The sequence below is a fragment of the Thunnus maccoyii genome, chromosome 20, assembly GCF_910596095.1.
Source record: "Thunnus maccoyii chromosome 20, fThuMac1.1, whole genome shotgun sequence".
NCBI classification, from domain to species: domain Eukaryota; kingdom Metazoa; phylum Chordata; class Actinopteri; order Scombriformes; family Scombridae; genus Thunnus; species Thunnus maccoyii.
This window is the reverse complement of record NC_056552.1, coordinates 5,325,687-5,343,785: the sequence shown is the minus strand read 5'-3', so window position 1 is coordinate 5,343,785 and position 18,099 is coordinate 5,325,687. Positions and strand designations below refer to the sequence as shown.

The window sequence follows — 18,099 nt, the reverse complement described above, 5'->3', positions numbered from 1 at the left end:
TCTCTACAGCAGTAGTGGACTCCATATTGTAGCTTGAATTCAGCTCTGCACACTCAGAATGAGAGAATCTGCTGACTTTGTTTCGGAGTTAGGAATTTATTCACATGCTTTCTCTCTCGATAATACAGTAAAAGAAGTGACCTGCTTTGTTTTAAGCTTCGAAACTTTTCATTTATGATACAGGAGGTAATTTGCATTTTGACAAGTCAAATTATCCCACAGGTTTTCTAACATTTGGTAATGCAGACTACTCACAGTAGAGATCACTCAGCAGTACAGATGGAAGCAACAGGCTGAATAATACAGAGAATTTCTCAAATTTACAGTCTCAGCCGCTCCACTCGAAATTGTTTTTGAAGCCAGGATGATTGAATTTCAATCGCTAGCACCCGCATGCTGTAGATAGGTCTCTTTTTCTGTGACTGTGACTGAGGAGTAGGAACAAAATGTCCATGCTGATTCTCCCCAACAGCCCGAGCATTAACCTGACCTCAATTAAAATGCTTTTCAGACAGATTTTTGGATTTGGTTAAAGACCGAGTAACAGAGAGATGATGAGAAGTGATTAACAGAGATAACCGGGGTCCAGGCTTTTTAAAAAACGCATTTATGGTCAACGGAGATCAGTGTTTTTACCAAATGTTAAACTGTCTAATTATACAGTAATTATTATAATTTAACAATTGACAAATTATCTGAAAAACAGCATTTATTTTAAAGGATATAGCTGCTGATTTTCTGTTTTTCTTATTGTCAAAAAAATCTCATATGCAGAGCCAAACCAACGATAAATTGATCTACTTACAAGTATTGTGTGTGTGTATAATAATAGTTAATAGTTTTTGGACAACAGTGGAGGTCTGCAGCACAGAGGAATAAGATATATCAGGCTTTGGATACACACATAATACTTGTAAATAGATCAATTCATTGTTGCTTTGGCTCTGCACATGAGATTTGTTGACAATAAAAAAAATATAGAAAATTGCCAGCTATATCCTTTAAAGTTAGATTATATAAGAGATTCGGGTGCCAGCTAAAGGAAGTTGTTGTGAGATCTGACAGTCACTTACTGTGTGCGTCTGGGCCGGCGTGGAGCTGCAGGTATTGCATGTCTTTGCTGTGCAGCTGCATGTTGATTTTCTGCAGAGAGTTGTCCCTCTGCCTCAGAGCGGACTCCAGGCTGAGGATACGCTCGACGTGCTTCTCCACCAGACTGGTCTGAAATCACACACACACACACACACACGCAACGTTTTCAGTGTTTTATTTGAAGTATAAAGGATTCAAGTATTTATATCCTCTGATTGTTTCTGCCACATAGCCGGGCTGCCTCTTACAGGTAAGATAGAAGTAAATTCGTTCTCTTTTTTGGTAAGTCTAATGAACTAACAGTCCATTTGTGTGTCCAAGGATGCTAAATATCTGTATCACTAATCTATGTTCATATCCCAGCACATCAGTTGATCAGAAAAAGCTAAATTCATGCACAGGCTTCATCTACTTGACTTTCATCTACAAAAAACAAGTTTGGGGATTTTACAGAGTAGATCGTGAGAGATATTAAACCATCTTGACATCACGTGGGAATGTTTGTACATAATAACATCTCTTGGTAACGCGTCTCTGACAGCAGCAGCTCACGCAAACACATAGTTGTTTACATGGTGGTTTAAGAAGACAGGGATGATTCATTTCGATGTTGTTGTTCATCTGCTGCGCTGATGCTGATCGATCAGGACAGATCAACGCCAGTGTTCATGCATTTTTCATTGATTTCGGCAGGTTGACAGCCAGTAAGGGAAAAGGGTGGAGAATAATTTTCATTTTTTATATTGCTTTTTTAAAGTCTTTTGATATAAATGCATAAGAGAGAGCAAAAAAAATCTAATAAAAAGGAAAAGCAGGAACATGCACACACACACACACAAACACAATCATATATGCAGTATATAGAAACATTATGCAGATTAGTGAGTGAGTGCGAAGCTGGAAGGGTAAAGGTCAATGAGGCACAGTAGGCAGATGGAGCCGCATTAATGATGGCAGCCACAACTTCAGGTGACATTGACACTGTGTCAGTCCTCGGCAGGTGGCTGTTCTGACATATTTGGCGCAACTCGACCCTTAATCACTCCGACCACATAAAACTGCTGAGGCTGCTCGGCATAGGCTGCTCAATGGACTTCACTCTCATATGAGATGGTTTATTATCACAGAGGGGATCTGGGAAAGACCAGCCAGCCAATCTGTTCAGTTGGAAGCTTCTACATGGGTCCGGATTGGCTTTGATTTGTAACTAGTTACAGAAATTTGTCCAAAAATGTGATTCTCAGTGTTTGAAAAATGTATACCATCTGCCAAAAAAATTTGTTACAGGATAAAGTTACAGTAGGAGCTAGTTTTAGTATGTAAGCAGTATTTAAATAATAGGAACTTGCAGAATAATGGACTAAAACAATCAAAACAAACTGCAAATTGAAATCTTTCTGTCTTTTTGAAATCTTTTGGCAACAATCTTTGTACTTTTGCAGTGCAGCAGCACAAAACAGCTCAATCAAGTGTGTGTTTTTGTCACTCAATGACTCTAAAAGGACTCCTCTCTCTTAAGGACTCCAGTCAAGGTAAGAAGTAATGAAAAAAGTTTTCTCAGAAGGCAAATACTCTGAAATGAGCAGCAAAGTCTGAAGTGCACAATCAAAGTGATCCAAAGCATTTTCTTACACATCCCATCAGGATGACAGATGTAAAAGCGATGTGAGGAGGGACAAACAAATTCAAATTTGGACTTGTCCTATAAAAGTCATGATTTAGTAGAGGTACTCTAGTGATTTAGTATTGTACTGCCATAAAGTTAAGAGACTTGATTTAACAAAGAATGTTCAAAAATTGAAGCAGCAGGGTCTGACATATCCTGTTCTTTTTTTTTTTTGAGTGAAGCTTCAGTAACACTTCCCATAATGCAACTTGCATTAGACCCTTGATAACATCATCAAAGGTCTTTTCTCTGACTTAACAAAGCTCCATTCAGAGCTACAGAATATACAAATGTCTTCACAGGCTGAGTTTTACTCCTCATGACGAGTAAACTAAGCTTCATGTATAAAATCTGTGGAGTGCTGCTTTAAAAGATAAGGATGTAATTTTCTATATTTTTCTTATTGTCAACAAATCTCATGTGCAGAGCCAAACCAATAATGAACTGATCTACTTACTTACTTATTTACTTGTTGAGCAAGTTACTTGAAAATTTAAATTAATCAATCACTGATTACACATTGCTCCTTGTAAAAATAACTACATTACTTTCCTCATTATCAGTTACTCAGAAGCAAAAGTGATGCATTAGATTACTTATTACTTTATTGTTGCTCCACCAAAGTTGCCTTTAAACAACTCAAAATCCTCCACGTCATATCAGAGTTACTATAAATACCGCATGCTGCATCTTTTGTATTCAATACTTGTCGAAATAGAAAATGAGAGATTTGTGGTTTAACAAGCAGGCTGGATACAGTTTGGAAGGATTTACAGACCATCCAGCCGCTAACGTTAGCGTAGCCTCAGTGACTGCACACAGAACTCCAGAGGTCCCGACCTCAGCTGCACAATTTAGGGGTTGTGTCTAGATGGTGACCCCTAGATTTGCAAAACCCTTGTGAGCTGCTTCAAAATATCCTTGTCAGTTTAAGATCTGGTTAGGTTTAGGCACAAAAACCACTTGGTTAGGGTTCAGGAAAGATCATAGTTTAGATTAAAATGATCACTTGGAACATGGTGTGAGTTAAAGTTATTACTTCCTTACAAATCTGACGAGAGTTTTCACAGTAGGGTTGCCATCTAGACATGACCTTTAGGGTAAGTAGAGCGTCAGGTGACTCCTGAATGTAGGCGTACCTTAGCAAGCCAGCTAAGAAACTTTGGAGTTACTGTGAGTCACATTTCTCCTCCTACAGAGCATCTGTCAACTGAACGCACAGATTAGTAACTGTAATCCCATACACTACTGAATTACAAAGTAATGCATTACTGTCCAACACTGCTTCTAAATGGATCAGTTCATTGTTAGTTTGGCTCTGCACAAATACAGAAAATCTCCAGCCTCATCCTTTAAATAGTAAACCTGCATTCAAGCCTTTGTGACAGGAAGTTCTCTTCTTTTGTCCTCACCAGCTGTTTGGTGTCTGACCCAGACTTTTAACCTCCTTGTGGAAGAGGAGGCTCATTAGAAGAATTACTCATTCAGAGGACAAACACAATGTCAGAAAAACAGGCAGGGATGCAATTAGCATTCTTTCCCATCACACCACCCCCAGTGCGCAGAGTTGTGTGTGAGAGGCATACTGTATTTAATTTGAAAGCAGGTTATGAACACGTGATTTAAAGAGCCATGTAGAAATATTAATGTTGATGGATGTTCGCACTATATGGCCGAAAGTATGCGGACACCTGCAGATTCACTCATGTTACACAGAAAAGTATTGGCTCACATACTGAATTCAATCTAAACATGTTTTGATGCCAACCACGCCAAGTTTTACATTTCATATACATCTCTCATCAGCTGAGTTTGTAATTATATGAATTGATATATAGGCCATATGGCTCACGTGTAAAGCTACTGTAAAATATCGAATACACAGCGCAGTGAACTGAATAACGTCTCTATCTACCATCTTGTCGAGATCCCTCTGGAGGTTACTCTTCTCCATGTGAATTTTCTCGTAGGCCTGGATCACATCCTCCAGCTGCTCCTCTCTCTCCTTTCTCTTCTGGAGCTGAAGCGAGGGAAACAGAGAAAGAGAAGCTGAGGCTTGACATACATTTACTTTTTTTTTTTTTTGTCAGTTTTCAAACTTCCTCACAAAGACACAGAGAGAGAGAGAGGCGGGGAAAGAAAAAAAAAAAAACGCACGAAAAACCTCCATTGTGAAAGTCATCAAATGTGTCTCTTAAGAAAGTGTTGTGTAACCAAGCAAATTTAGGACAGTAAAATTCTGACACCTCAGCATGTACATAGCAACGCCTCCCTCATCTTGACAAAGGGATAAATCATAATGTTCAACACTATAAGAAAGAAAAAAAATAAAGAATTTCTTGATGTCTTACTGATTTATTCTCCTCACAATGTGGAATAATGAGCGGGTGAATGTCACTGGATGCCATAATCATATACTGTTTGACAGATCTGAGGAAAGTTGACATGCAGCAAGTTTGAGTGCATAACTTAGAAATAAGGAGGAGATTTTTCAAAGCAGACGAGGATACAGAAGATTTTTATTGGAGAATATGGTCACTTTAGACAACCGGGAGAATGAGAGTGGGAGCAGCAGCAAGGGAGTGAGATAAACAAAGAGAACCGGCGAGGACAAAGAACTACGTATATGTCGCTGCTGTGCGCGGGAGCAGCGAGGTCTATTCAGCTGTGTCTATGGTAACATATGCTGTAGAAAAGTGGCACCAAGGTGGGGACGGCTCGTCAACAGCATCGTGACTGAGGAAGATTACTCACATTTGTATAAAGGGATGCACACACACAAGAAGATTTTAAAAAAACAACAAAAAAACATCTAAATTGTGAAGATGTTCTCATTATCACCTTTTAAATTTCCACTCCAGTCTTGATAACGTTCGTGGGATTGGTTTGTTGTGTTAAACGGCCTCTAAGGTTCAAAGCTGTCTGGGTTTTGTTCTAGTTTGTTGGAGAGTATTTTTAATCCAATTAGTCTTTTTCAAACAGAACCACATGACAGAGCATGGCTTTCCCACCTTCTCCGCAGTGTAATGATGCCTCTGTGAAAGTTGCATCATTTTAAATGCATCAGAGAGGAGGGAGAGAGACAGGGAGGATCGCTAAAACAGAACAATTTTAAGGATAATTCTGGTTCAAATCACTTATAAAACCACAACTATGCTGATTATATGAGTCAAATTTTAACCAAGAAACTGAATCTTTACCACAGACAGATAAAATCTGTTATTTCCCGTTAACATTACATTTTTCTTGCAAATAAGTCTGACTAACCTGGGGGTTGTTTCTAATGAGAATATGTAAATCTTGAAAGAAGAAATAACACAACCTTCCTGATAGGAATAAAAAGTTGAATTTATAAGTAATAAAACATTTGCTCCATTCAACACACACATTCAAGGGTTTTGCTGCTACAGGTGTACTTGGTCTGCTAAGACGGCTAATGATGCTAAAGTTAGCAAAGTTTAGATAGCTATTGCTGTGAAAGTGACTTTTCGGAGTCAGTTTGCTGACTTTATGACTTGTCTGTTATTATTTCTCTCCATGTTTGTCAGTCAGTCAGTCAGTCATGTCAGTTTTGGCATTTATCATTTTAATAATATTCTTTTAAGTACCTAGCTAGGAACTACAGATGAAAATTAGCCTTAAAAGCTAACTCTAGTTCATTTACAGTTTTTCCTCTTTCTGTTACAATGAGAATAGCACAATCCCTGAGACAAATAAACAAATAAAACCAAACAAAATCATTATCCTGCAATTCTCATTCGTGGCCACATTAGCAAGTAGTCTGCTGACTTCATTTGAGTGATGTTGCTGCATTTTCCTCCAAGTAGAGGTCCTTTACTAGGAAGGCATTGGGCCTGGGTGAAATTACATTCAATCAATCAGGTAGAGTCTCGGGTCTGTGTGTAAATATATGTAATACCCGAGTGGATCCAAGCTCCATCAGCTCTGATCGCATAGTGCGTCATGATCGTCGCAGGAGAAAAATGTGTTTTCAGAGGCGAGACGAGGAGTGTGAACTGTGAAGTGCGGGGAAACATGACGTGTTCTGCTGCTCGTTAGCTGGTGGAGCAACAGCGTTGGTGTGCTCTCTATTCGAGTTTGATCATGTAGACTGTATTTTGATCTAATTATTCGTTCTCATTAATCATTCTAATTATCCTTTGGATGAGCTATGATTGTCCTCGGGGCCATTTCGGATCAGGTCTATAATTTTGATCCTGTGAAGACCTAAAGTTCCAAGATCTATAAGCTCCTAACTTGGTGAGAGCGATGTTATTGTTACAGATTATTCCTTTATTATTCCTTCAGCTGGATGTTTGAGCTTCACTGTGCAGAATGATACATGTGCAGAGTTTGGGTAAAGTTTCTCTGTTCTCACCTTAAATCTGTGATTAAGATGTGTACTTAGGAGCATGATTTGTGACATCACAACTAGTTTGGATCAATCGTGGGACAGTATACCATTTACACAAGTGTGACATGGAAACTTGCAAAGCCTGCAGTGCACAAACACTGAGAATGGACTTAACAGTGAAGTATCTAGCATCTTTTCAAGTCCATTTTAAAGATTTTTTAAAAAGATAACTGAACATTTTTCACGAGAAAACATGTCAGACACAATTTATTATTCCAAGCTTATGGTTTTTATATGTTTTAAAACATGTCTGGAGGAGATCTTTAAAGTTATTTCCATCTGTGTTGCCTTTAATTGAATAGACGGCACCAATTAAAGCAAATAAAGTCATCATGGCCTCATGGTTTCTTCTTCTTCTCTCTGTGCATGTGTTAACTTTAATTTAGGAATATGCAACATGTAAGCACAAAACATAAAATAATATGTATAAAATTCAAGGCATGGCCTGAAGATCAACTAATAAAGCAGGACTCACTTTAGGGGCCGTTATCATATCGGTTGGTATTGTGCTTTTTGTGGTGCTTATTCATTTACAGCCTGACCTTTCGGGGGTCCTGTTTTGTCAGTCTTACCTCAGTTGAATCAGGTAGGATGTGAGGAGCAACTGCACTGATGATATTTAATGCACCTTCTATATGAAAAACATTGACAGCATTTTCCATTTCACATGCGCTGTGACCTTTCTCTAATTCCTCTCAGACCTTCTTTGACAGAAAATATGTCACTTTTCTCTACTTCTCATTGATAACTAAAAGCCACAGTGTTATAAAAGGAAGGTGTGTGTGTGTGTGTGTGTGTGTGTGTGGGTGGTGGTGGGGGGGGGGGACGGTCCCAATAGAGCATGCTCAGTGAGCTGTGGCACATTTCATCACTCTGAATGCCCGCTGTCAGACCCCATGTGACCTTGTGTATATCCCACGCTAATCATTTCTGCTGTTCCCATCAACCATTTCCTTCCTCTTTTTTTTTTTTTTTTTTTTTTGCTCTCTAGCTGTTTTTCTTTCTTTTTTTACCGCTGCCGCTACCAGTTTTACCGCTGCCTTCCTGTGTCAGTCGTTTCTCATTTCTATTTCCCCGCGCTCTCTTTCTCACACGTCGTAGAAATAGAAGAGTTAAAAGCGAAGGGAATGAATAGTCCAAACACATTACAGGCGCTGCCGTTCACCTTTCTCATTCCAGCTCACTCTTGGATGGGAGTAAAACTCAAAAATACAACAGAGAAGTAGTAAAGTGATTCTTAGCATGCATACACCTTGTTTTTATATTTTAAAACACCTTATAGATGTGTTAATACCAATTAATTTAAAGATGTGCTACCTAAAAATACTGTACACTGCAAGATGTGTGAGAAAAACCCCCCCTCACATATTTTTATTTTAAGGCGTACACATTCAGCAAAATCTTGGCCAGGTTCAGTCCCAATTATATACCGTGTCTCAAAAATAGAACACTAGCGTGGAAATCTCATGTCACAGTGTCCCTTGGACAGTTTCTTAAAAACACCCAATCTCAGTAATTTTTGCTTGGACGGCAGCTTTAGTGCTTAATTAGTTCTGGACATCTTTCAGCGTATGTCCACAAGGGTTGGCCTCAATTCACTTTTGATTCAATTAATTCACATGCAGGGAGGGATTTCTGCAGAATTCAAGCACTGAGAGAAAAAAAAAAAACCCTTTGGTGTGATAAGAGTTTTATTCAATCCAGTTTATTAAAAAAAAAAGACTATAAGTGAGTTTCCACTATCCAATCCCTCCCTCGTCTTTCCTTTTTTTTCTCCTTCTCTCATCTCTCTTTTCTTACCTCGTGGGTCAGGATGTTGACTCTCTGCTGCAGGTTGCCGTTTTCTGAGTGCAGCAGCGCCGTCTCCTTGCTCTCGAAGGAGCAGTATGAGTTTGTGTCTTCCCCAAATTCGCTGATCATGGGGAACTGCAGAAACAACAAGAAGAACGTTACAGAAACATAATATATGTATACCGTTACTAAGATAAAGCAAAGTCAGTGCACCTCTTTGCTTATTTATATTTCTTATTTTTGTTTGTTTGCTTATATTCCCCTTTTTTCCTGCTGATGATTTCACACTGGGATCATTAAAAATTCATTTAGCATCATCTGCAACTTCTGTTTGGCCCACATATCACTCAGAGGATCATGGTGTTTTAACTAATATCATGTGTTTTTTCTTCCTTTTCCTTGAACTAGATTTTATTTTTCAGCTCTTCTAAACTAATCTAGTGAATTTATATAGCGAGTACAATGAAATCTGGGGAGGGACCGAGCTTCAGCTGCTGTTTGTTAGTGCATCTATCAGCTGTTCTGTTCGTCCATCTGTCTGTATTTGTTGACGCGGCTCTGGAGAATAGTACTTACACGCTGTTTCAACATTGCATTGGTCTAATGGAAGGTGCTGCAGTGTCCAAATTATTATTTTTATGTCAACTATGATATCTCAGACGCTGCTCATCAGATTTTTCACAAACTGTAGTCTCATCCCTCCACTGTCATTCTCAAAATCACACCGATCAGCCAAAAGGGGGCGCTATTTTTTAATCAACTGTACAACCTGCAAATGATTTGAAATGCTGCAGATTGGATTTCATGGAGGATATTGACTTTGATTCACAATATGTTGGATTACATTTTGATATATTTAGTTCAATGAATGGATTAAAATTGTACTTACATCGGGCAAATGGAGGCACTTTGATGTTTAAGTCTTAGTATTATTTATTTCCATTTCTCTCACACTTTTAACATAAGGCTGCTGATTTTCTACATTTTTGTTTTTGTTAACAAATCCCATGAAAAGACCATCTCTCAATACTTTGTGTCTGTGACCACTACTGAAGACATAAATCTTTAAAAGAGGGTCAAAAATATATAGTTTCATTTTTTTAAAAAAAGTCTCAGTAATTTCCTAAAACTGCTTAACTCTGTGGTTTTTAGCAAACGTTACTCAAACAGGAGCAAATAGTGTGTTTGTTGGGGACTGTTTTCATGGCGGATTAATACGCATTTGCTGCTCTAGTGAGTGTTTCAGGCAGCAGGATGGTGTTTATGGGATTGATTTAAAAAAAATAAATAAATAATAGTGTGTGTGTTCATGGTAATGAAGGAATGTTAGAGCTGCAACGATTAATCAATCAGTCAATCTAAAGAAAGTTAATTGGCAGCTATTCTGATAATCTATTCATTGTCTCAGTCATTTATCAAACAAAAATGCAAATTTTTCTGGTTCCAGCTTCTCAAATATGAGGATTTGCTGCTTGTTTTTATCACCAATGATAAATGAAATATTTTTTGGTTTTGGATGGTTGGTTAAAAAAAAAAAAAAAGCAACTTAAGGACTTAAGAAATCACTTTGGGCTCTGGGAAGTTGTTGTGCCTGTTTTTCCGCTTCCTTCTGACGTTCATGAATTAAGCAGTTAATCAATTAATCAAGAAAATAATTGGCAGATTAATCGATTAGTTTCAGACTTACTGTTTTTAATAGTTTAGCTAAAAGTTTTTTAACAACAATGGAGCTCTATGGCACAGAGGAAGTAGGTTTATCAGGCTTTAGCTTCACACTCAATACTTGTAAATAGGATCAATCATTGTTGATTTTGGTCTATGGGATTTGTTGACAATAAGAAAAATATAGAATATTAACAGCATTATACTTTAAGAAACATGTTTCCATGTTACTGCCCCGCTAGAACTCATCACTCATGAAATATTTACTGTTTACTATACAGGAAACAGAGGTGTACAAATGATGTGACAGCATTTCATGAAAACATGTAAAATGTGCAGAAATAATTTCATTATATGCAGCTACAGTTATACAGATATGACTGATTACGTAATCCTGTAGAATATGCGTTAATGAGCTGTGCCACATTGTTGTTTTACTATGAAGTAAGCACTTTGACTAGTTACAGAAGAATTAAAATGTTGCAGTGCTAAACTGTTGTTAATTAGCAGATTCCTGTGATAAAAACACATGAGACAAGTTATATAACTGGATGCAGTTCAACCTAAATGAACACGCTTACATTTAAAAATGTCTGCAATAAGAAGGGAGGGCTTTTAATTTTCTGTGTGAAGTCATTGCCGCTGATGTAATGTCTATTTGAGGAGCAAACAACCCTTTTCCATTTAGCAGAACACCTTTCTCTGCTCAGTTTAACAGTAAATGTTCGCAACATGGCCAAACTCCCCCCAGGAGACCCGAGAGTTCTCACTCTAAGCCGGAGAACAACCTCGCTTCAACCCATGTTCAAAGCAACCGGAAGCACTTCCATCTGCATCATTACAGCAGCTGCGTGCATCTTGTATTTAGAGAAAAGCCTGCAGCAACACTTATCTTGCTTTAAAAAGGAAAAAAAGGCTAAAAAAAAGTTAATAATCCAGAATTTTGCAGCTGGTAAATAGGTCACTCGACATGGGAATTTAGTAATTCCAGGAGTCAATATTGTGATGGCTGTATTGTTATGATTGATTATCCGAATCTAAAAAAAAAGGCACATGCTGTATCTACAAAGGTACTGATGTGACAACTCCTACTCCAAACAGCCAACATCTGCACCTGCTCTCCGAAAATCAACACCTGCCTCTCTGGGAATGGGTCCTGAGCAAACTGCCGTTTGTGAGTAAGTCAACAGCGATGCGGCAGCCTGCAGGTTTCAGGAACAGCTGCTCCCTAAAAGGATGCAGGATATCTATAGACACATACTGTATGTCAAGAGAGGAACGATAAAGTCAAACGGCAACCTGGACTAATTTCCATCCAACAGTCCTAAAACACGTTTCTAATTCCAACAAGTACATAAAAAAGTGAGGAGTAAGAGTGAGTTTTGACGTCATTCCCATAGTATCAAAGCTTTCCGGAGCAACCATTTCCACAGATGTTCAACTCTAACATCACAGAAGATTCAAAGTTTCAGTTTCCCAACCAACAGTATCCCTAGTAAGACCATAATGTTTCAACAACTCGCATCTTTTTGGGATTGTGTCCTTCAGCATTTCAAGTTCAGCAGCTTCTTTGATAACTTTTTGTCATTTGAAATATTTTGTTCTCTCTACTCCCAGACAAAAAAAAAAGCACTAAGCTCATGATACTTCTCTCTCCACATGTTGTAAACAGTACAGCTTGTTGAAAATCCTGAAGTACCTGCAGTAAAACTAGGCAACACAAAGCTGAGGGATAAATGGGTATATTACAGCTTCTTCACCGTACAATTGCTAGAATAAGTAGAGCACCACAGGGTAATGATAATAAGAAGAATATCCAGGCGTGTTTTTTTCTTAATCCTCCCTTTGTTCCTAATTTCGGCAATTCATCCCTCCCTTTACTCCCTCATCTCTCTTCCTGTTCCGTGTCTTTCTGATACATCCTTCCGCCCGTTTAGCTCTCTCTCTCTCTCTCTCCACTTCTCTTTTCACTTTTCTTCACTTTCTGTCCTCCCACGCTATTCCTCACTCACCCTACCTTCCCCCCCGTTGGCCCAGCTACTGCTAGAGAGGTGGATTTCTGCCTCACCAGCTTTCTCATCCGACCGACAAGCTGTTTAGATTCCCACCACCCAACTTACAGGCCTCGCTATGAGAGAAAAGCTGAGATTCTTGGGTGATCCGGGTAGACTCAGACTTTATTTTCTGTTCAATTCTCTAAAAAAAACAACTAAACATGCAGAACCGTATGCACATTTCCCGATACCTGAACTCTCATGACCTACAGTACGAGCCCTTATGAACTCTCTGCTCAGCCCTTTGACATGTGACCATTCTTAATATTCTGTAGACATTTCCCTGCTGACTCCCGATCGATTTCACCAATAATCTTTATGTATATTGACCCAATTAATCAAACCAATATTGACAGTAGTAAGATAGAGTCAGTGAAGAAGATTCTGGGTAAAAAATATATTTACAAATTGTATGTTGTGGGAGTCCTTGAATTAACTCTAACACCCCACTACTCAACAATCAATATCCCCAAAACCTTTGAATAAATCAGTAACATTTGGACTACATGACCCAATTTACACCTTCTATTAATATGTGATCTGTATCCAGATATCCTGCCTAGTATCACAAGGAATTACATCCATATTGGACCACACCTCACGATTTTTACATCCAGTTCCAACATTTGCTGCCAATGCAGGAAGTAGCGTGTTGTGCTGTATTCGTAGGGAGCCAGAAAGTGAGCCATGCCCTGCAACGTTGTGGTGTCGTGGAAATTGTCTGAAAACACTAAACACACATATAAAATAATACACAAAACATAAGGAGACAGAACACACACAAAGATTTGCATCAGTTGGTCTCAACGAGCAAAAAGCAAACCCCGTTCTATTATAGTTGGAGAAGGAACAAAGAAATGATCTGTGATTGGTCAATGTATATTATCTTATAGATTATAGCCGATGACAAACAGCCGCGAGATATACTTGCATGCACGTGTATGTTAACTAGAAACCACATCACCTAAAGACACAAATCAAGCCATATGTGGCCTTCGACCCCTGTCCTGTTTACTGCAAGACACAGTGTCGGCCTCCTAAGACGCATTCCTTCTCTCAGGAACATGCACATATTAGCAAAGGAGAGAAGTAATGATTATCAGTCCACGTCTCTGCACATTAAAATGAAATTACCTTTGCAGTAGTGTCTGTCTTTTCATTAACCGCAACCACAATCTTTTTTCTTCTAACTTTGACCGTACCATAATTGCCATGGGCAGATATTGTAGAGAGCAAGAATTTTAAAAATGCTGGCACTGGATGTAAAAAAAAACAACAAAAAAAACATGGCACTGAACATAATCTAAGGGTTTTGCAGAGTCATCTAATATTGACTTTGTTGTCTGGCGACAGGGCTGCAGGGTGTAAATGTACTCAGAATGCATTGTGATGGGAACACTATCGGATCGGCTCGCGTAGAAATTCTGAATCTGAGCCAGTTGTAAATATCTATCTGTAAAATTTGGCCACTTTCTAAAGAAAATAATCCACCCAACAAGCTGAAAGGTGACCTATCTCCACATCTTCCTGCTATCACAAGCTGCCAAGAGAAAAAGCTGCAGCCAAGGCATCATTGGCAAAAATTTAAATAAGTAGATCCCATATAGCAGCATTGCTTCCCAGCAAGCAGATGCATATAATCAGATGTCACTGCCCAGATACCTGACAAGCTTGGTTGCTTAAAATCTACAGCTACACCAGCTCATGTGAGCTATTAATTCTGCTTTAGCAAGGGTTATAAAGATGTGCAAACCCCCTTTATATCCCTTTTACTACATGGCTACCAGGTCTCATACTTGTTAAAATTTCAGTAGGGTTCTGCCTAGATATAGTAGAAGAATTATCCACTTTTGGGATGTTTATCTTCCTCCCTCTGGTCCAGGATCAAAGCCCACTAAAGCTTTCTCTCCTTTCATCTTTGTGTACAATCTCACTGCCACAGTAAAAATGGAAAATTCTTAGGATGAGGGGACAGCTCGCTCCCCCTTTCCAATAAATCAACAAACCAGCCTTATCCTTGTTAGTACTGGAGACCCTCTGTCTGATACCAACAAGGACAAAAACACCTGTGATTTTCAAAAAAAAAAAAAAAAAAAAAATCCGGCTATGAAGTGAAAATCCTTCACCTTGATCTCATAGATCTTGAGCTTCCTCTTGATACCGGTGTTCTCTCGCTCCAGGCAGGCCAGCCTCATCTTGATGTCCTGATAAGCTGTGATAAGGGCAATGTGGGAGGCTGAGTAGACATCATCGGGGGGCAGGGGCGAGGGACGCCACGCCACGCTGCCACAGCCATCCTCCTTAAGACCCCCTGCGTCGCCGCCTCCTCCCAGCAGCCCCAGCTCCCCTCCGCCGAACAGAGACTGCATCACTCAGAGCCTCAACCTGAGGACAGACACAGACAGTTATTTGCTCGTTAATTATTAAAACTGCCAGATTGTTTCCATTCAATTAAATGTACCAGCCAAAAATAACAGCATTTCATTATTCTAGCAGAGGCTGACTAACTATTGGTACAACTGCAGAAATGCTAAAAACATCAAGCAGGCAGCTACTCACAACTAACACGAGAGAACAAAGCAGTATTCAACCGAGACCGGTCGGATTGCTGGCACAGACAATGTAAAATATTTAAAAGCGAAATGGGTTCAGAGACAGACACAGGAAGAAGGAATGTCACTCCAGGTGAAATTTAACGATGACTCAGTGTTTTACCACGTCTGATGCTGTCAGATGTGCAGTAGGTACGATTATCCAGTTAGTCACATTATCACACTGAATATGCACGTTTACATTTAAGCTTTACTGTGGTATCCTAGTTTTGATCATGTTTAGGATTCAGTTACATTAAAAATGAAACCTGATTATACATGATTCTGAAGTTTTGTTCTGACTGAGCGTTTAGCAAACTTATGTCAATGCACAGACGCATGCAGCGGATGTAAATAGATCTAGCAATGTAGCCATAAGTGTGACACAGTGTTTTAACTTTAACCTGAGGCTTTATGACTCCAATTCATGAATGTACAGAAATATAAAAAAAACAAGAAAAGGAGAAACTTCTGGAGGCGAATAACAGAAAGAACTGCAGTGGTAAGTTTTGAGATCAGAGATCAGCGTTCATAGTTGGTGTATATGTTGCTAGCTAGCTATAGGCACATTTTTCCCTCCTAAAAAAACACACAGATCACACAACCGTCTAGCACTGTGGATCCCAAATATTTTTAAACCACGACACTCCTCCATACAGATTTTTTAGGGCACTTAGCTTTCAGTGTACACTCAGATTTTAGGTCTCTGGAGGGCTGAGATGTATCAGCCGTTTCTTTGAGCCCTGTTTCCAGCGGCACATTTTTCCATCTGACGATTGCTATTTATTACTGTTGTGCACCTGAAAAACTCATAAGCAGGAAAGTGTGCTGCGTTACTATGACAACCTGCAACTCATTCACTTTGAGTGCAGAAAAACTGTATATTTAGTAGAGTTTTTAATATTGTGACTTTGATGTTTATTGATTATAGCTTCTGTTTGAGCATGTTGTTTTTCTTGTATGTTGTGAAGCATTAATAAAATATATGATGAAAAATGAAAAATGGACAAATTTTGCAGCAACCTGGCCAGCACCCAGTTTGGAAACCATTCGTCAAACAGTCTAATTTTCACAAATAATGAAAGGTGAAAATTTGAGCTCCATCTGAACACATTTTAAGATTATCCTGATTGTCTGCAGCAGTGTAGACCTGTCTTTGACTCCTCCACATATAACAAATAATTTCTGGACTGAATACATTACCTCAGAAGCTGTATTTGTAATGGAAAACTTATCCTCTGCATCACCAGTGTCAGACTGTTACTTTCATTCCAACACGTGCTGTAGATTATTTATCATCATGTACTAATTGCTATATAATGGAGTTGTGGATGCACACATGTCAGACAGCAGTCAGATACGGTGTTTACATGCCAGGATATGATGCTTTAATGTGCAAACACATCACCAAGATACCCTAAAACCCTGATCATACCCCTCAGACTTAAGAAGTTCAAAGCCATTACACTCCGTCTGCGTCTCTCTTTGCATATATTTTTTTGGTGAGACATCCCCTACGGGTGTATGAGTAACCAGAGCATGTGCTGTAGCTGATATGTTAATCAGACTCTGATTTACATGAGTCTGATTCGTGCTCTTGTTCCATTTCACAGCACTTAAAAAAACATGAGCTAGCCTACGCTCCTTGAGTGGCATGATGAATGAGCTGCGTAGTTAGCTGACCACAGCCAACCGGCCTCGGGCTCCCTCGCCTGCTCCGATGACTCTGGGCAACGCTGTCAAACATGATAAATGGCACCTGCGATGTCACCGCCCTCTTTTTTTCTGCAGCCACAGAGGGGACATATGGACAAAAGTCATACTAGACATGGCCAGGCAAACCAGGAACAGTTTGATTTACGGGTGCTGAGGGAGTTACACAACAGCTAGTTGATTTGATGTATACTGGAATGGATGCCTTCCTGACTCCCAGCGTTGCCTTGTGAGTCAGCTATTGCCTACTGAGCTATTTTCATCTGCTCCCTTCCTCCACGGTGCTATTTTCCTTGTGTTTCAAGAGAGAGGGGGGGAATAAAGCCTCAGCCAATCTACGGCTCTTTTCCTAGCTGGTCTACAGGATGATCCAAAAGCACTCCCACACGCACAGGCGCGCACACAAACACACACACACGTCTGTGCACATGCAGCCAAAAAAAAACAACAAAAAAAACCACAGAGGAACAGTCGCAGAGAGAAAATGCATGTGTGGACAAAAAAAGGCCCTGGTTGATCAAACAGACGATACACGCACACACACACACACACACACATAGACGAACTGCGCCAGTCACCTGCCAGCTGCCTGAAGACTGGTGTTTACACTGGGAAGATATTAAGGTCCTGTGATGTGTTCAGCGTTGACATTATGCTGTCGAGTCTGGTGCAGTTTTTTTCTGGCACACGTGCTGTCATTCTAATGTCATATCTGTACAAACTGCATATCATATCTGAGCAAAAGAGATTTAAGTTATATTAAAAAAAATAATAATTGGAAGAGGAGTTACTGAGAAGGGATAAAAGAATGGAAATATACGATGAGGTGAGTCTGTCCTCGCTAGAAAACTGACTGCACTGGTGGGTTTGTTCTTAAAACAAGCTACATGTCGAGCGATGTCATGTGGTCATGAGAGTATTTATTAGCATCCTTTCCGGGTGCATGACGGCTGTACATGTCCCCTCTCATACCAACATGCTCCGACTCTCAGCTCTGTTACATCAAGGCTGAAGACTTTTTCTGTTTGCTTGTTCTTGTTCTGCCTTTTATTAAATTAAATATGAGCCAATCAAATTAAATGTGCACTGCAGCTGCACTATAATTTTTATTCTTGT

At 39.4% G+C, this 18,099-nt stretch overlaps 1 protein-coding gene across 4 annotated transcripts in view; it reads right to left on the bottom strand.

The window, feature by feature from the left end:
- Positions 1-18,099, bottom strand: part of tbkbp1 (TBK1 binding protein 1) — a 66,760-nt gene that overhangs the window by 16,314 nt on the left and 32,347 nt on the right. Inside the window, exons 1-5 of one of the 4 annotated variants that reach the window (XM_042396950.1) lie at positions 17,562-17,610; positions 14,806-15,064; positions 8,973-9,098; positions 4,674-4,778; positions 1,074-1,221 (exon numbers count right to left, since the gene is read on the bottom strand). In XM_042396950.1, coding sequence (XP_042252884.1) covers positions 1,074-1,221; positions 4,674-4,778; positions 8,973-9,098; positions 14,806-15,048 — 622 coding nt within the window. In that variant the 5' untranslated portion in view covers positions 15,049-15,064; positions 17,562-17,610. Of the gene's footprint in view, positions 1-1,073; positions 1,222-4,673; positions 4,779-8,972; positions 9,099-14,805; positions 16,184-17,561; positions 17,611-18,099 lie in introns of those variants that run through there. The other 3 variants (XM_042396949.1, XM_042396948.1, XM_042396947.1) reach the window with 3 other exon arrangements.